General features: G+C 49.7%; 1 protein-coding gene across 2 annotated transcripts in view; it reads right to left on the bottom strand.

Moving 5' to 3' along the window:
- Positions 1-225: 225 nt before the first annotated feature.
- PHF12 (PHD finger protein 12) overlaps positions 226-19,342 on the bottom strand; it is a 31,442-nt gene continuing 12,325 nt past the window's right edge. Inside the window, exons 3-15 of one of the 2 annotated variants that reach the window (XM_083806671.1) lie at positions 16,728-16,800; positions 14,801-15,188; positions 14,144-14,264; positions 12,848-12,980; positions 11,987-12,151; positions 11,156-11,317; positions 9,270-10,086; positions 7,177-7,299; positions 5,649-5,792; positions 3,973-4,071; positions 3,376-3,458; positions 1,656-1,794; positions 226-1,390 (exon numbers count right to left, since the gene is read on the bottom strand). In XM_083806671.1, the coding sequence (XP_083662797.1) occupies positions 1,056-1,390; positions 1,656-1,794; positions 3,376-3,458; positions 3,973-4,071; positions 5,649-5,792; positions 7,177-7,299; positions 9,270-10,086; positions 11,156-11,317; positions 11,987-12,151; positions 12,848-12,980; positions 14,144-14,264; positions 14,801-15,188; positions 16,728-16,800 (2,782 nt within the window). In that variant the 3' untranslated portion in view covers positions 226-1,055. The remainder of the gene's footprint in view (positions 1,391-1,655; positions 1,795-3,375; positions 3,459-3,972; positions 4,072-5,648; positions 5,793-7,176; positions 7,300-9,269; positions 10,087-11,155; positions 11,318-11,986; positions 12,152-12,847; positions 12,981-14,143; positions 14,265-14,800; positions 15,189-16,727; positions 16,801-19,342) is intronic. The other variant, XM_083806672.1, reaches the window with a different exon arrangement.

Raw genomic sequence — 19,342 nt, 5'->3', positions numbered from 1 at the left:
TCGCACCCGCAGCTGGAGCTCGCCCCCCGGGGCGATGCAAGCTGCAGGGGGGCTTTCGGTGGTTGCAGCAGGATGGGTGGAAAAGAGGGTAAAACGGTAAAAAAAAAAAAAAGCAGGGCTGAAGGTGTGCAGCCCACCAGCCTTGAAATGGGGCAAACGAGATTCCCCCCCCCCCCCCCCCCGGGTGGTGGGCACAGAGTGAAGACAGACAGGCAGAGAACGGGATGTGAAGTATTTGTTTTTATATACAGAATACAGGAAAGTTTCTGTAAAGTCTAAAACGTTACAATTACTATGTACAGTGGAGCTAGCTGTTCTGCGGGGGGGGGTGGGGGGGTGGCGGCTTATAAACAAAAGAGACAGACAGGTTACGACAAACGAGCTGCTACAATAGACAATTTGAGGAACGTCATACCACATGTAGCACTGTACACAGCTTTAAAACATTGAAAATGCCATCACTGATGTATTTACACAGAATCCAACACTTTTCCTTATTCGAAATAAAAAATAGGATGGACACCAGGAAAAGAACTCATTTCTCACTGCCCATAATACACAGTAGCTACTTGTAGTGCAACCATAGCAGGGAGGGATGGGAAAAATAACTGTGGGAAGAAGAGCGCTTCTTTACATTAAATAAAACAATGATATTGTATAGATTTGCTGTATGAAAACTGTATTTCTCTTTTAATATAAAACTATTGTCACTGGCACAAAATAGAACAAGTTTCTGATTATTTTACAACTGCATGGGAACTATCTGTCAGAGAGAGTCCTCGAGTCAGACAGCGGTCGCCCCTCGCTCTGACGCGTCCTGCTCTCGCTGCAGTTTTCCTTTTAAAATGAAATGTATAGTACAAATATATGTGCAAATGCCCCTAAAACTTGAGCAAAAAAGAAAAATTAAAAAAAGTTAAACGTTCTTCATTTCATGCAAACGGCGTGTGAACAGTCTCTGGGCCGACATAGAAAATCCCACCTCGGTTTGTACATTTTTGCATTGCAAGAGTCTGAGGGCGTTTCCTTGCTCCAAAGCTCTCTTCCTACAATTCCTAGGGAACAGAGTTGGACCGCAGCACGGGCACCTGGTGGGGTTTCAGAGAAAGCTTCTCCTCCAAGTCCATGTCTTGTACTAAGGCAGTGTCCCCCTTGGGCTGTTTGGTCGCAAATTCGGTAATGCTGAACACAAACTGCAGGCAGCCCAGCTTGATGTAACTGCCGTGGTGGAGCAGGGCCGTGCCCTCCCAGCCGGCCCCGCTGCCCCCTATCAAGCTGGAGCTGCTGGCTTTGCAGTTGCAGGGTTTCCGATGCTGCCCTTGCGCCTGCGAATTCATCACAGTGGCTTCTTCATGCGGCTCCTCTTCCTGCTTCCTGCTTTTATGTCGCTCTGGAAAAAGACAAACCGACGTCAGGTTCAGGCTGGACGGAGCCAGGGGTTTGTTTTAATCAACGGGGGCTGCTGCTGGGGTGCCTCGGGAGCCAAAACCCTGCAGCCGTGAGGCGTTTCAGCAGCAAAGGGCTGACCCCAGGGCTGCAGAGGAAAGGAGAGACCCCCGAGAGGTGCAGCAGCCCCGAGGAGGAGCGACGTGCACCCGCTCCCGTCCCCCTCCAGCAGCTCCCCCACGTGGGGCCGGCCCCGTCTCAACACTCACTTATCACGCTCTGCACTTTGGCAACAATACTGCTGGGAGGAGTGGGCGCCATCTTCTCCGAGAAGTCACACGAATAGAGAACGTTGTCCACGGTCGTCCCATGCTCACTGTAGTTCAACAGCTCGTAATGTTTCGTATTCTGAAATGGGGAAGAGGAGGAATCGAGACACCAGGTCAGAAAGGCTTCTGCCCGTGTACCCACTGGGAGCGCTGAAACACGAACCCCTCCCTCCCTACAGCTGTTGACGGTAAAATAAGAGCACTCAAATTATGTTCTGACTTCGGAGAGCAGCAACCCCAAGCCGGTACACGGCTCACGCTCACAGCACAGCTGCTTTCCAGCGAGGGCTGCAGCCCACGATGCTTCCCAGCAGGCAAACAGGGCCGGGCAGCTTTGAAGAGGAGCGGCTTTTACCTGCTGCGCTTGAACCAACAGATCTTTTGGAAATGGATTCAAGCTGATTTGTGCGCAGCAAGCACACTGTTTTAACAGGCTAAGTTTGTGCCTAGTGTGGCTTAGTCCTGTGCCTGGCAGGAAAGAGGCGTGCTTCGGAAAGCAGGCACAAGATGACGAGAGGGGTACCGGTGTGCAGCAGCAGCCACAGGGTAGAGTGGCCTGGATTTACAGGGCTTCCATGAATGCTGAAATGTCAGGAGACGTTACGGTGACATACAGCATGACACAAGCAGTGTTACACCCAGCTGAACTCTGCAGAGGATGTCAACAGCGTAGAAGAAATTCCAGGTTAGCTCACAGGAATCATCCGACAGCAAGAGCTTGTCCTCACAGGGCTAGGAACTTCAATCAAGTTACAAAAACTTGCCACACAAGGGAAGTTTTCAAGTAACCTGCTAGACTGCAAAACCCAGGGCAGAAGCAGAAACTGCAGACAGAGCTAAGCAGCGGAGCTCTGCCTCTTTTTAGAGCAACCACAACCATGGGAAGCTTTCCAGAGTACAGAACAAGTTCAGTGATTCCTTCGGATCAACCGCTGTGAGGAGATGCTTCGGCTCAGATGTAAGATCTGGATCCCATTACCACCCGTGCTCTGTAGCTTGTAGCGCACCGGAGGAGCAGCTAAAGCAGTTTGTGGGTTAATCCTGGATCCTGCACAGCAGCTGGTTGAGAAATCGTGACAGAAAAGACTACCTTGCTTCACAAACTGTTGCCATGCTAAGAGCCATCTCCTGTGGCACTTTTATTGGCAGACCAGTCTGTTCACTTCAAGAACAAACTCATCTCTGGCCTGTAGTTAAGAGGCAACCGTAGACCTCTGTTTACACTGAGAGCTTAACTAAAACTTTAGTTAAATAAGAGGCATGAAGCAGCTCCCTGTTTTGTTCCCGTCGAGGTTCTACGTAGGCAAGTAAAGCTTAGCTTTTATTAGCACAGCTGCATCAAAAGTATCGAACCATTTCCATGATTTTTTTTTTTTCTTCCCCTAGATGCCAGCAGTGACAGTGCTTACTTGTGGTCAGTCTTTGTCCACGAGCAGTTAGCTCAGAGAAATCATGCTGGCAGGGCTCTGTGCTTCAGAAAAGGGTTTGACAGAAAATGCTGACGCAGCCTTCACTGGAGTGAAACCATTCACAGCTCTGGCTCTTACTTTGTAGCCCACAAAGGAGCACCACACAAAGACAACCTGCTGCCTGCATCGCCAGCTCCCACTGCCATGCATGCCAAATGAAAAAAAAATAAAATAAAGACTCAGGCTCTCACCTCATCGTAGAATATGCAGGCATGTTTGCCGGACACGTAGTTACAGTGACCATAGCTTGTAAGGCACACATCCATATCAGCTCCTGTCAATGGGGAGGACAAAAACGCTGGGTTTATTTCAGGGAAAAAAAAAAAAAACCTGCCAGGCAGCAGAGAACAACAGACAGAATTAAACTTCAATTAGCAAAACAACAGGGGAGCAACTGCCTTTGTCCGCACTCCCAGGACCGCATGAATAATGCTGCGATAAGCCACGAACAAAGTTTCAGTGGGGGAAGGGAGGGTTAGCTGCTACATGAGGCAGGAAGGCTGCAGAGTATTCTGGTGTTGCTGGGCCTTTCTGGAGTGCCAAAAGAATCTAAGCAGAGAAATAAAACCCACAAGCAAACCTTAACTCTCCTCTCCATCAGCCGGTTAACCTCTAGGAGCCATCCTGCTGTTACAAAGGTGGAAGATTCAAGTGGATGGGGAGTTTCCGCCATTCTCGTTAGCAAAACGGGTCCCTTTTCTTCAACGCCCGCTTGGCAAACAAACAGGGAGGGCCGGGGAGAACCACCCTGAATCTTAAAAGGTCACGCTGGGGAAAAAGCTACTCACCTGTCCCGATGTAGAGGGTTCGATAGCACATATTGACTGCACCCCCCAAGCCCATCAGAGGATAGAACACAGCCCGGGCTTGCACTTCCTTTCTTTGCGCTGCAAGATAAAGAGAAAGGACTTGAACAATCTTATCAGCTACACAGGCTGCTGGATGCCAGGCTCTCCAGAAAGCACAGATCCTAAGAGGGACGCAGGCAGCTTTGGCCTAAAGGTTTCCCAACCCTCTAGGAATGCGTGTGGATTAAACATCTTTGTCATCATGGAAAATTGTTCTTCCCAGTAACCCACACAAGCTGTGCAATCGTGGAGCGAGCACAACGGAGCCGTGCTGGGGAGAAGACAAGCTTCCTACCACTAGCTTCTTTCTTAATCTCTCCCACTTTGGGTAATCAAAGACCTGCCTCTTGCTGTAAAAGCACCGCTTTAAAAAAAAATATTGGTGCTGGTGAACGTCCCCAGCTGAACAGCTGAGATTTCCCCCTTCCAGCGAAGCTGCAGGAAAACCACACGGGTTGAGCAGGGTCCAGGACCGAGTCTCCAGAGCAGCTCCCTGGCAGCGAAGTTCAAATCACACCTTCTCCCACGCCCGTTAACTGGGCAGAAAATCGTCTTCTGTGGAAGAGAGATCACGCTCCCGACCCCACAGGCCCGCCAGGATTTCGGCAGCTGCCTTTTGGAGATAAGCCCCTTACGCACGCAGAGCCTCTCCTGATCGCACATCTGGGTGGTAGTTTTGCAGCAAGAACGCGGTATCAAAAACCAGAACATGAGGATTACAAGAGATTGTTCGCAGAGTCACCTATGTCAAGAACAGTGGTGTTGGACGTGCAGAGCTTAGTACAGCTGAAACACGCAGCCTCCCATCTCTGCACGGCTGCCCTGCACGAGCCCTTTCAGCTGCCCGGCTCTGCTGACTCAACAGGGCTCACTAGAGGTTTTAGATCTAATTTTTATTTCATCAGCAACGCCAAACAGTCAGCTGGATGCATCATCCTGTCCGGAAAGGGCCAGGGGTTAAGACAGCACCAAGCTGCCTTTTGGGAGGCAGGCTGCAAGAATTTCCAGGGCAGCACAGGAAAGCAGCTCGAATCACAGCCTGGTGCTGCGCCCTACAGCAGCCTTCAAAAAGACTGACAAAGCGTTTAGAGAATGCTGCGATGCTACAGCAGGCAAGCGCAGAGTTTCAGAAGAAGGTTACTGATACCAGCAGGCTTCCCAAGACCTTATCTTGGATATTTAGCCCCAGGCCCATAGCAAAGGGGGAGCAGGCAACTGCTCCTGCACCAAGGCTGGCCGGTTAGTGCTTGAGAGCAGATTAAACTGACTGCATGCAGAGGAACAGGAAGACGCGAACCCTGTCCAGATTTAGGTGTTAGTAATGCCCACACTGTAAACCAAGTGACCGTAAACAAAGCTAATGCCAAACTCAGGCCCGTGGAGATTGTTTTTATTGCTATAATTTGTAAAAAAATAAAAAATAAAAAAAATTACGCAGAGGGACCTGTAGGAACTTCTGGCCAGTGGATAGCCAGAGCAGGAAATGCAGGGAAAGCAGCCTGAGAGGCGGCACCAGCCAGATACCAAAAGAAGAGGGAAGATCTTCAACGAACAGGCAAGGGAATGCCAGAAAGCTACGGCTCAACCCAAACCGACTGTTCTAGGGCTGCTCTTACCTTCAATGTGGTTTGCCACAGGAGATTGCTGATGGGCACTGACACTGCTTGCCAGAGACTGAGCTTTGGAAGGGAAAAGCTGATGTATTCTCTGCAAGGCCAGAAACTTGATCAGCTGCTCATCCAGCATATTTATCTCAATCTCTGTTAATAAACAGAAAGCAATTAGTCAAGTTATTCACAGACAGGGTGCCATCTGAGCCGCGGTGGATTTAACCGTCCCGTTTCCAAGCTTGCCATTTGCTTCACCAGCAAAGGCTGCCAAATCCTGCAACACAAGAACGTTACGTACAGGCGGTCTGTGCCTTCGTACCAGCATCTCACGTGAGCAGCACGTGAGGAGAGCGTCAGCTCCGGCTAGAAAGCTGCAATTCAGGCAGCAAGCACAAGTTCAGGGCAACGAGGACTGATAAACTGAAAATCTGCTGTTTCAGCTCAGAATCAACGGGTCTGCGGAGGTGGACATTGCCCCTTTTGGCAGCAGCTTGGGTCCTTCTCGGGAAGCTTCATTTCCTAGCCACAAAGGCTGACCCTGTGCTGCAGAGGAAAGCAGTAACCACTTCGAAGCAGCTACACGCTCCTTCTTGAGTCACGCGCTTTCAGAGCGGGGTCAATTAACCAAAACAAGGTAATTCAGACAAGACTTTTAACCAGCTTTAAGGCAGATCTGCTGCTGATAGCTGCGAAGCGTTCCTGTTTGTGAAGCCCCACGGAGATCTGCCTTCTGGTAGCAAAAGCAGGCTGGCCGACCTCTTCTTCACGTCAGCACCAGTTCGAACAGCAGGCAGAAGAAGCAGAGCCACAACGGCCTTTCCCGAGAGCACAGAGGCAGCCCGGCCGAGGGGAGCAGTCGGGGTTCACCCAAGAAAAGAGGGTGACCACGCCAGAAAGGCTCTTGTTCAGAAGCAGGCGCTGGCGACAGCCTGCCGCGTTGTGCTGGGTACCAATCTCCTCCTCCTCGAGTCGCTCCGCTAAGACTTGGCATTTCTCGCCAAGTGCAACAAAAGGAAAATAAAAAAACCATTATGCCAGTCTAGGAGAAGACTGACAGAAGCAAAAATCAATCGGAAAATTAACGGAGCCAGTAAAGCCTCACGACCCGGGTGACTGCTCGACTGCAAGATGGGGAGCTGTGGGCTTCCTGCGCATAGGGGCTTGGACCCGATTATCTTTCGAGGTCCCTTCCAACCCCTACAATTCTGTGATTCTGTGATCAGGAACCCCTGTGGGGCGCAGGCAGCACCACGGCACGGCAGGGCTGTAGGTTTCTGCATGCGGATCCCACCTGGAAAGCAGCCCGTGGTGATTGTTCCCCAGAAAAGCTTCAGGCAGAAACACTTCATCGGCCTCGCTGCCTTGGCAACACTACGAGCAGGGAAGCGCGTGGTATTTAAGGAAAGGTATATCCAGCCCCTCCCTCACCTGACTGCAACCCTTTCATCTCAGAGCTTCTCCTGAAGCAGAGCCTGGACGCTCGGGAAGCAAACAGGCAGGGCTAGCAGAGACTGAGAACGAACTAAATACTCACCGCCGTCCACAAACGCTTTCAGGGAACTGGTGAGGTCCAGCATAGCTGCGGAGTTTGAAGTGAGTGATGAGGGCAGAGTTAAAGCGCTTCCTATGGATAAGGTGCTGGGACTGACCTTACCATCTACAGAGAAAGATGGTGCAGAGAAGATATGTCACTGTGACGTTCGCGAGACATGCACCCAGCCCTCGGGCTGCTCGCAGCTTCCAAGCTGCTCAGAATGACTAATTCTGCTCAGAGGCACGCTTTGAAAAAGGCCTGAGCTACAGGCCGTGGGCTTTCGTCCCCTCGCAGAAGGATTAGCGCGCGCCTCGAACACAGGATCAGCTCTTGGGCTCTGCACCTAAATATTTAAGGCTCTGCTCCCCCGTTTGAAGGAGCAGCGATGAGAGGCTGCAAGCGATGTCATGCTACAGAGACCGGGAAGACGAGCACCGAGCCCCCAGCAGCTCCAAGAGCTGGCTAAACCTTTGCCAAGTAGCTGGTCTAGGCCTGAACATGCAGAAAAAAAAGCACATTTGCTGCATCCTTTTGATTTCTGGACGATTATCGACTGTGGGGTGCAGTGCGCTGTCTGGTAGGAACGTGACAGTCGTTTGCAGAATTTATTATCCACCAAATAAAATCCCGCTGCCTTGGCAGTGACCGCGCAGCCGAAAGAGGCGATGGCAAATGCCAGAAAGCAAAATCCCTTCAGTGCATGGTCGATACCAGTTCTTCTCAAGTTGGTCTGCTTAGAGCTATGGTAAGCCTGAAGCTTATGGAAAAAAAAGGGGTTATGAATCACTGGGATTTTTGTAAATTTGCACCCGCTCCGCAGACCACCATTTAAGATGTAAGTCCACATGCGTCGTGTTAGACGTAGTCTATCTGAACACATTTACGTCTTTCCCAAGAGAAACCGCATCGAAATGACGATTTAATGGGCGTTTTGTAGAACCCAAACTTCACGCTAGAAGAAATTTAACATCTTAAGTAGCTGCAAAATGATGGAGGGTTTGGTTTGCCGTGCTTTTCGAGCCACGAGCAAGAAGCTTCCTACAGCACAGCCCCTCTTCCTCCACCTAAAGGCCCCCCAGCCTCGCACGTCTAAGCAGGGCACAAATTAGCAGCCCTAGGGTGAACTCAGTTTGTTCGGCAATAAGCAAGGAGGCCAAGTGCTCCGGGAACTGCTTCCGAACAGGAGATAAAACCCAGAAGCCGCCCGTAAGAAATCTTTAAGAGAACAATAAAAAGACGCTGCCTGCGTTGCCTGGATCGCTCCACCCAAGCCTGCCACTGAGCAAGGAGGACTGCAGAAGTGATGGACAGCTCTGGCGCGTCCTTTCCAGCCACTGCTTCCAACCCAGCCTGCCCAAGGGGGCTAACAGCTTGAGGCTAGAGCTGCTGGGGCGAAGGGAGGAGGAGAAGGCTTTAAGTGAAAGCTTATTCCAGCAAAATTCATGAATTATGGGCAGTTACCCCCGCCCTCACCTATCAACGTCTTTGGCTTGATGGCTTTATACTGATGAATGGGTGCACGCACTTCAGCAGCAAGGCTGTGGGGTGTAACTCGGGACAGCAGCAGCACATCCAGCCCGTAACTGCCCCACGTGAGCAGACTGGCAGGCACTGAACACACCGCAACGTCCAAGCCCACATTTGTCAAGCACCGAGGCTGCGCAGCTGAAGACTTCTAATACCTCCATACAAGAGGACGCAACCATCACCAGAACAGGGATCAGAGGTGCAGGACGGCCGTTCCGTGAAGGCCTGCCTTGCAACCAGCCAGTCCTTCAGAGCAAATGGGTGGTTTCAGAGCAGCAGCAGAGCAGCCAGCTGTTGAGATGGTGAGACAGCAGGATTTACACCCACTGCTGCTCTCCAGAACCAACTGGATCTATCACCTTGCCTCCTAGGACGGAGTTCCCTGCTCAGATACGTGCATGCCATGGCTCCCATAAAGGGACCTAGGACGGAGGAGACCTAAACTTCCCCCTGCTCTCTACAGAAAGCCATATTCCCCATTAAGCAAGGACATGCTGCTAGAGCCTCGAGGTTAGCTCGAACGCCTTCTCAGCCCTGGGGGCCAGGATCAGCCCTTGGGCCCTTACCTGAAGGTGGTGCTGGTGAACAGAATCTGTTTGTGGACCCAACAGCTGAGATCCCATCTCCTGCAGCCTGGGGAGGGGTGAGAGCCCCGGTGGCAGTCAGAGGGGAGCCCACGGATCGCAGGTCTGCTGTCAGCGGCGGTCCTATCTGCGTCTGCACATTCTTTCTTTGCAAAGTGCTGGTGGTGTCCAGGCTGGCACAGGAGCTCGATATGGAAGTAGGTATACTCGTGACCGGCACAGAACCCCTTTGTGCACAAGAAACGGGTCCTGCGACGTTCTCCGTTTTGACAACGGTTCCAATCGTGTGATTCAGAAGTCCACACGTCGCTGGGGGCGTGAGGGGCCTAGGCCACGTTTGCCGGTGAGACAAAACAGGTATTGTGTTACCAGATCCGATCAGCCTCGGGGAGTCAGTCAACTGGGCCGCAGGCTCGGACGAAACGCCGTAGAAATGAGGACCGTTGACTTTCACATCAGAGGCTGTCGGCCCGTTAGAAGTCCCGCAAGAAGACACCTTCTTGGATTTGTCTATACAAGAGCTGCAGTTGACATCTTCCTGTGACAAAGTCTGCTGGGGTTGCGAGGAGCTCAAGGAATTTTGAGTGGTAATCCCTGAGGTGCAGGATGACATGGAATAGAGGGAAGGTGTGGGTGCCTTGTCAGCTGCCTGGTAAGGGTTGGCGAGTGCGCCGTCTGCCACGATAACAGGCTTAATATCAGCCTTCTCTGTTTGTTCAGAGTCCCAAAGCGAAGTCATCTGCTTAGCAGATAAATGTTTCAATATGCTGCACTGGAGCGCAACAACACTACAGAGCCACTGGGAGGAAGAAAAAAAAAAAAAGCACGTTAGCTCCACAGGCAGATGGTGCTCCAAGCCTCAGCCACCCCATCGCCCGCCCAGCCCGCAGAAATTCAGCTGCCTGACTGCTGCAGACCGCTCAGCATCTGTTCTGGTGCTCATCTAGCACCAGGAGAAGACTTGGTTCAGACGTACACGACTACATCCAAAATTAGGTGGCGTTTATCTCCGTGCTGGGGACAGTACACCGAGGAGCTGAGATTACAGGAGAGGGAAGGTGGCAGGCAACTGCTCCCTCCCAGACATTCCCCTCTCTTCACATTTAAAGCGTTGCAAACTTTTCAGCTAGTTACGTACGTATTTTCCACTGACACGGGCTTGTCTCCAAACAAAACCCTCTAGCTTACTGTTTCGCGCTGGAAAGAAACGCTGATCTACCTCACGCCATTGGGAGCCACCTGCCAAAGCAGGGATGGAGAGCACCTCTTCTTTTACATCAGGTAGAGGACAACCAAAATACTTAAAGTTTTAAGCTTCACAGTGAATGTGCCCACACCATATGTAAGAACCCTGCCCGAGCTAACAGGAATCAGACCACAGCACTGATTGCAAAGCAACGTGCCTCCACATTGCTGAACCCAGCAAGAAATTTCATGCAAGACTTGAACGCTCACTCGACCTTGATTTGAAAATCTAAGGCTATCGGCAATAAAAAGCGGCCCAGAAATGTGACGTTAACATACAAAAGTGTCAGAGAGCAGCCTTACATAATCGAAGAGGAAAGTATTTCCCCTCAGCCAGGAAATAAAACTGACATCTAGACAGAAAGCCCTCAACTCCACCGTTCAGACCAGAAGACTACCTCACCACTTTCCTGAAGTGTCAAACGAGGAGCTTTACATTTCAGCTGCAAAGCCAAAACGAAGTTTTAATGGGCAAAAGTGTCAGACCCAAGACAAGCTATCACCTTCAGACGTACGATTTTGAGACCGGTTTCCTAGACAACTGCTCTGATCACAACTGAAATGGAAGAGGACCGTTGTACCGAAGCGACTACAGACAGTCCAAGCATTTTGACTTCATTTACCTCCTGTTGTTCTGTCTGGCTGGCTAAGTGCTCAGTGTTCAAAAGGTGCTTCTGCAAGGGTTCCTCGGGGATCCCGTTACAGATCAGCTCGCCGTCTCTAATTGCTGCAGGCGCAAGTAACGGGGGCGGAAGCCGGTATTGGGACTTTATAGCATCAGGAACCTACATTGTAGAGAAAGAAGATGACACATGAGAACAATTACTCAAGAATGACTAGTTAAATGAAGTGCCTAACCAGCACTGTGCTTCGTGTTTGCAGCTTTGTGACCCAAAGGAACCCTGCAGACAATACATTAGAAGTTTCAAGTGCCGAGTACTTTAATTTAATGCAACTATGCTGAAATTAATAGGTTTCATTCCCTTAGGTCAGGCATGACTTCAGCACAACGTGGTGGCTCCAGCATAAAGAAAGTCATGCAAAGAAAAGGCGAGGTAAGAAGGGAAACGTTTAAAATACCTATATGGCGTTTTTCAGGCATTCTGGCAGAAAATGCTTTCTGTGGTTTAACAGGGAACATGCGGCAGCCCAGATTCTGACTCTGGTGCCACCTTCAATAGGTTTGTGTTGTACTTCTTGTGCCTGTGTTAGATTTACAGGCTTGCTTCTAAGAGCTGAGCATTACGGTTGCTGGAAAAAGAGCTTCTTAAATCCTACACGTAGTGAAAACTGCTCTGACTGCCAACTTCCAGACCTCTCACCGCACATTTATTCAGACCCCACCTTCTTCCTCCTGCCCCAACAAGGCGATCCCTATGGGGCACGCTGGATTCCCTTCCAGACTAAAACACGTGCTTGGGGAATTCTGCCAGTACCTACTTGTTTACACTCACCTTCAAACCCTTTCTCTTCACTGACTGAAGAACTCTGCGATTCGGAGGATGTTTCTTATGGATTCGGTTTAAGAAATCCACTTTGACAACATGCTGAGATATGGTATCCTGGAACCGGTCAAATACTCGGCACCGATTACTCAGGGTCAAGTTCTTCTGGTTCAGCTGGGTGATCAGATAATGCCACAGAAGTTAGGGATCTGCAGGTCACTAAGGCACCCTAAGACTCTCATAACGCCTCGTAGCACTGGCAGTACAGCATCAGCTCAGCTTTAGACTATTTGCTTCCTGCGGCACTAACCCTTTCTGTTAAAGGGCACATTGCTGGAGGTGAATACAAAAGCACTTAGAGGCCTCCGAAGTAGCATCAATGCTCTCAGAAGCAGTTTCTCTGGGCACAAGCCCTTTGTTCCAGCCCCCTGTTTCCTGAGTATTTAGTCTCAAGTACAATGCTCTTCCACAAATGAAAGCTCCCGCTTGGAATGAACGCTTTTTGGGTTAAGCATGCAAAGAATTACTTCCCCTATTTGTAGCACTGTGCTGCTTTGTGTCACAGTTCTGGAAGCTCATCTAGATCTTAAGGAGTCCAGTCTGAAAACTAGACAAGCTGCCAGTGAGTCACAATTTGAGCTGTCAGCTTCAGTTACAGGAAGGAGTTCCCCCATCTTTATATTTTATTGCAGTGAGCAGCATCATATTCCTTTGGAGAGCGTGTTGCTTGCAGCAGGAGCTTTACAAGCGTTACAGGGAGCAATAAGAGCTCAGAAGCTGTTTTACATTTGTTGTACTTTGTCCTTTAATGGACCTGCCAGGTTCCACTCCAGCATCCGGTTACCATACTGCAATCATAGTCCTGCTTACCACCACGTGCTCTATGTGATTTGGGCACATCCATCTACCCAGAGGCATGGCAGTAAGAGGTGGCTCCAGACAATCCATGTGGAACAGGAGTGGGCAATAATCACACTGAATGAGAGGTGCCACTCTGCAACTCCTGCAAAGAGAGAGCCATATCTTATTTCCCACGCAGAAAGCAGAGTATTAACTGAACGTGCAGGCAAGCTCGGCTGACCACTTCAGCTTATCTTTCCCCACCAAATCCCCTGCTCCGTGTTACTTGCATCTAAAATTAGGCTTCAGAATTGTAACTCGATCGATATGGACCTTCTGCAAGACCCACTCAAGGCAAAAGGACCTGCCCATACACGAGGGTTTCTTGGTTCAAAAGAAGTCCTCTGGCAGGAAGAGATCCCATTGCTGGAAAGCTGCAAGAACCCGTCCGAGTCACATACACAACTTCTCAAGCTGACCTTGTGCGTTAGTTCTGAATGGCTTCATTTAGAGCAAAATTCAGAGATCGGAAGGAAATCTCAGATTATCACAATTTTCCTCAGACAAATCTTGTGTGAAGCTGGGACATTTACTTTAATAAGCCTGAGATGTTCTCAGAACAAACCTCAAACTCCAGAAAGCTAGTACACCCACTGCTCTGGATTCTAAGAAGTCTCTATAGAGAAGAGACTTCTCTCTAAGAAGTCGCTCTATGACAAAGCCATCAGCTGTTCCCCACAAAAGCCCACCTGAGTCTCCAGCTTCATTCCAGAAACTCACTCTGACTGGGTTCCTGAAATAAAGTTTTTTGGTTCTGCTGACATTTTGAGTCAGGATTTATCGGCGCATTTATTTCTGCAGTTATAAAAGAGCACAGCAGTATTTTATACTAGTTTTAAGATTTACTATTTCAGCACAATACTCCTGTTTGCCTTGGGCTTGTATCTCTCTGTAGATTTCTATTTCCTAAAGGTCACCTCCTCACATATCTCCTCCACGAATCATAAACAAACATCTCAGTTGTCTAAACAACCATCACTAGAATTCTTCCTTGTAGAAAAATACCGAAGGCAAGACAGCTCACTCTTTCCGGGCTACACTTCAAAACCTTTACAGCCATGCAGGACTGCAGAAGCCACACCTATACTTGTCACTACGCATTTGTTATTTAGCAAAGACAATTATTCCCCCGTTTGTTGAGAGGACTGTAAGCAAGTACTGAAGAGGAATGGAAAAGGTAACAAGCAGTTTGCTTTTTTCAGCAGGAACTTTGTTCCCATGAAGGGTGCAGCTGCACCAAGGAGCTTCCCTGGAAGAGTTACATACCTGTTGCATGTGAAGCAGACTTTGACCGGCAAGGGAACCAAACCATTGTGGTCTAACTCGTGTTGTGCTTTCTTGACATTCTTTCCTGTGGTTTCTTCCTTTCTCCTCCTCTTGCTAGTACCTGAAAGTAAATTTTAAAAGGCTTTGGGTTACCCACATAGCAGAGATTCGCTTCCTGGCAGATACATATAATCTTCTCAGGCAGAGGCAAACAGAAAAGGCAGGAAAGAACTGCTTAAGGAGCCCTTATCAGCCACTAAATCTAGAGTCAAGTGACAGAAATGGGCTTTAAAGGTAGACATACTTTAAGCTTAATGTACATGATGTCACTGAAACAATTACGTTGTGACTTGACTAAGCTATCGTACCATGAGTCAAAATCAAGTATTTGGACAACTGGAAACTTTTTCTTCAGATCGATGATCTGAACGCAGGCTGAATACAAAAAGCATCTATTTCAAGGAGGTGGAGCTCCCAGCAGCGTCCGCACGGCTTACATCCTGGGGAAGCCACGGGGCCACGTGCTGTTGTATGAGGACCAGGGGCACTGTTTTCACCAGAGAGCATCACCAAAACCACAACTACCAAGGAACAGAGAGGGGGGAAAAGGCAAGCTGGCAGCAGGATGCAACTGCAGACACCTTTATCAATGCTCACCTGGAAGTGCTGTGGTGCAGGTCAGTTCATTCGGCAACTGGAACTGCGTTGGGTTCCTTTCCATGGCAGCAGCAATAAGAAGCTCAAAGGGTCGCTTCAGCTGGGGCTGCCCACAGTCCATTTCTGCAATGGCAGAGTCATCATCCACGTCAATTATGTCCTCATCGACATCATTCTGTTCCGAGTTGGGGGTCTCGGTGCTGGCATTGGATGTGGGAGTGCCAGGCCGGCTCGCTCTCCTTTCCAAGATCCTGGCATGCGCATTAGCCCTGATGCTGCTGCTAGACCTGTCCAAGAGGTCTGCGTCACTGGTTGGGGAGGTGGTCCTTTTCCCAGATTTGTCCACCAATCCATTTACCTGCCCCAGCTCTTTCTTCTGTTCTCGCTTCTGCACGACATGAATAGGCAGGCTTATCATGGAGGCCACAAACAAAGCACATCAACCTCGACAAATAAGCAATCGAAGACAAACAGCATCTGAAAAGGCTTCAGCCACTTACTACGACTTCCCCCGTGAAGTCGCCATAAAGCCTTGACCTAGCAAAAACAATTTGCTTGCAGCTAACACACAGATGACAAACCAGCTGAAGGGAACCAAGCATAGGGAAGAAAATTAGCATGTCTCTCCTTTCAGGACAGCCGTATTCGAGTCCACGTCAGGACAATGTTTCACAGCCTCTAGTCCTAAACACTTGACAGATCAGACAACTCTGTTTACTTTGCTAGCCAACACTGAGAAACTCCATGGTAGACCATTCATTGTCGACGCAGTCTATTAACCCTGGCAGTGCATCCGAACCCATTACAGAACAAGGAGGTCAGCTTGAGAACACAAGCACAACGTAAAACCAACACACTCTCTCTTGACGCCAGGACTCTTGAACAAGGTGGGCAGAGAGGACTGCAGCAGAGGAAAACAATACATTGCAATCACTGAGAGATCCATTTTGCAAGAGAAGGGGGCAGCTGCATGGCCTGGTACGGGCAGCTGAACTGCTCCAGTGCCAGCATCAGCAATCTACAAAATCACTATGAAATGGTCTGTAAAAGGAGAAAAGCGTTATCAGAATTTTTAATACAGAAAATTCTTTTCATTGGTGTTGTTGTTTATTTGTTTTTAAATTTGTGACCTTCCTCTTTGCTGTTAGCAGATGACTGAACAGTACCCTGGAAACAGAACAAGGAAATAGCTTCGGGAACAAAAGACTTAGTTCAGAGTTTTCTTCACATCTGTTTTGGGTGTCACTTCAAGGGAACAGTTGCTAGTTGGTTGGTACAGTTTCTAAACCCTCTGTTACGCAGTCTTACGTACTCACAGCAATAAGATGTTTACATTGTGCAAGACAGCTTCCTGGAGAAAGAGTATCAAGAAAAAAAAGACAAGCCACAATCTTGCCCAGTCATCTCCTCCCCATCCTGTTCAACAGCCCAGGAAATCACAACTCACTGTGATTTCACCCTCTGCTGCTGTGCAACTGCTGTGAAGTCACACTTCTGAAAAACACACATTAACCAGAATCACAGCCCTGATGCCAAAGCTACATTATCAGGCCACCTGTTTGACTTAACACAGCTCACCTCCTCCAGCATGAGAGCCCTCCCCTCTGTGCCTCAGTTCTCCCTCCCTTCCAGGATGGGAGAAAAGGAAAGCAGGTTAAAAGGCACAGCTTGACACAAACAGAGCAGGCACTTCGGTTTTGTGGTTCTTCGTAGCAATGTCAAAAATACCTGGACAGTCTCATCAAGACACCTTGGCTTTCTTGCAGCCTGTTCCTAAGAAAGCCCCCTTTACAACTCTAACCACAAAGAGCAACTCTGGTGGTGTGGATGTTCACATTAAGGGGAGAGGAAATTATAAAATAAAGGGTTCACATTTCAGATGGACAGTCGGAAGGGCAGGGAGAACGGCTGTTACAAGAGACTTTACCTTTCGGCGCACAGTGCAGCGGTGACACATCCACTCCCCTGGAGGCAGCATTTCCTCACTGAGCGGAGGGTTGCTAGAAGAGAAATAAAAAGCAAAGCTTTACTGTTATTTCTGGAACATCTCGTTTACACGTAGCCCGAGTCAGGGCAGCTCTGTCACCAGTGACGTTAGTCTTCCATGACACCCGTCTCATCTCCACGATGCAGCGTGCTCCATGTTTTTAGAGGACAGTCTTAGAATTGAACAGCAAAGATACACGGACAATTCATTTGTGTGCCATGCAAACACCTCCCCCTAACACTATATCCACCTTAAATAACTTGATTACTTGATGTAGCACTACATAAATTCCTGTGCAGCAAGCACAGTCATATAGCGAGGCATTTCTAGCCCTTGAATCTGCAGTGCGAGTGCAACTGAACAAGCTGCCATGAAGCCTACCCACTGCTTCTCATGTACTCCACCCCATGGCACACTAACTTCATGGTGGAAACCACCTTCTATCTTAAGACAACCCAAATACTCTTAAAAGTGTCACCATATACAGCTTGCCTTGGCTATGAAGCACAAGATGCATCCTACTCATATGGATTTGCACTTACTATAAAGGCTGTATCGCATCAAAATGACATTCTCATTTTGATTCTAGAAATAAACCAGAGTAAATTAGACGAAGGAGCAAGGAAGACTATTTTGAGAAACATTTTTTCCTCGGTTAAAGGCAGAGCAGCATATGTTAGACGATACACTTCCCTTACAAATCCTACTACTAGCTCGAGTACTTTCCAACACCCCTTTATCATTAAGTTTTGTTATTTCAGCAAACTGCTGACTCTCGCAGGAAAAACATCCACGCTGTCAGATAAACAGCTAGTTACCACGCAGCTTGGCTTTAAGATGTGCTTGAAAGAGTCCTGCCTATTGATGCTAGAGATAATTGCACAGGAACTCCGCAAAGCGAGTCCTGTGCTGTGTGCTCAGCAGATGCACCATCACCAGAAGGACATGGAGGCTCCTTTACCCATGCCAGCAGCATCACCTCGGCTACGGCAGGCCTGACAGGGTTACAAGATGACCGCTGCACGGCCACACCAGCAAGGAGCTCGCAAGGCCTGCCCAGGAAGCCGTGTGGGCAGCCAGACTGCAGCCCGCTCCAGGAGACTTGTTCCTAGCACATGGAAATCGCACGGGGTCCCCGGCCGGGCTCCCACGCTTGAGCTATAAAAACAAACACGTTTCCTTTGTTTAGGCACAGCCCCGGCAAGCCTTGCCCCGGGCGCGCCGTCGGTCTGACAAAGCCACCTCAGGTGCCACAGCCGCTGAGGGCTGTGCTCAACCTTGAGCCACTTTGCCCGGAGGACCGAGGGAAGAACAGAGCGAGAACCAAACCGGTATCAGCCGCGGCGTTTCTGGTGTCAGGCCCCGGGGAATTCCGTAGAGCCAACACATCTGGCAGCCATTTTGAGGAGCAGCGCAGGGTTTCGGAGGCCTCAGTGTTCCAGGCGGCTCCAGAAACGCCGCGCTCTGCCCATGCACAGAAACATACCTGCAGCTTCTGTTTCTCATTTCCTGGAGGGCTTGGATGAACAAGAGATCAGGCTCTAGACAACAGCACTAAAGCCTCAACCACCGCCTGCTTTACACGAAGCCTCAGGTGTTTGGCTGAAGCAGTGACCCCCCCCCCCCCCCGGCCCACGCTAATCTCCTGCTAACAGAAGTGTGGAAAGGGGGTGGAAGGCGCGGAGAGGAACGAATGATCCCCGTGTGCTTGCTGCAATGGGAATCCAGGCTCGGCCCCAAAGTTTGGCCCTGAAACAGCTCGGTTTTACCCCTGCTGGCAGCAGGGCTCGTAAGCCTGCAGCCACAGTCAGTACACATCGCCCGGCCCACCTCCGCCTCCCCTCCCAGCACCCCGGGGAGGAAAAAACCCACAGCCTTTTGACTCGTTCGCGGTGGATCTGAGCCCTCTGAAGCTGCCGCCGAGCGTGCCCCAACTCCTGGAAACACGTCTGCCCCATTCCAACGCACGCGCGGCCTGCCAGGCGTCCACGCGCTGCCAGGTGCCTCCGGGCATCTGTTTTACCTGCTACCTCCATCTGACGCGTCTTACAATGAAACAATTAATACCGCAAGGAATCCTGAGAGGTGCCTAGAAGAGTCAGAACAGGTTTCTTGTTAAACGCGTGCATTATCGTCCTGTTTTGTTTAACGTTTGAACTATCTGCTCGACAGCCACGGGACCCTGTGTACACAGAACCCTTACGGGACGGCTCACCCAGAAGGATTTACAGGAATGCTTCTTCCCAAAAGGCCTGGGAAGGAGGGGAAAAGACGAGCCTCAGAGCAGCAGCGAGGTTTTGGCTCTCAGACTAGCCTCCTGAGGTTTTTTTTTTTTTTTTTTTTGCTCGCTGTCAAGGCCTAACTGCTCCAGCAAGTGTATTAAAAGACTGATTCTGCTTCTCCTGGTTAATGAACTGTTCATCAAGGCAGCTCGCTGCACTAACAAAGACTGATGAATGCTGTTCCTGGACTGCTGGCCTCTCCGCACGGAAAGAGCATTTCCTGGGTCTTAACATAAAGCCAAGGAAGTGCTAAAGAATGCTACTTTAATTGAC

Source organism: Anser anser (assembly GCF_964211835.1).
Source record: "Anser anser genome assembly, chromosome: 20".
In the NCBI taxonomy this organism is placed as follows: domain Eukaryota; kingdom Metazoa; phylum Chordata; class Aves; order Anseriformes; family Anatidae; genus Anser; species Anser anser.
Note: the sequence above shows the minus strand (reverse complement) of the source record. Positions and strands in the feature narration are given on the sequence as shown.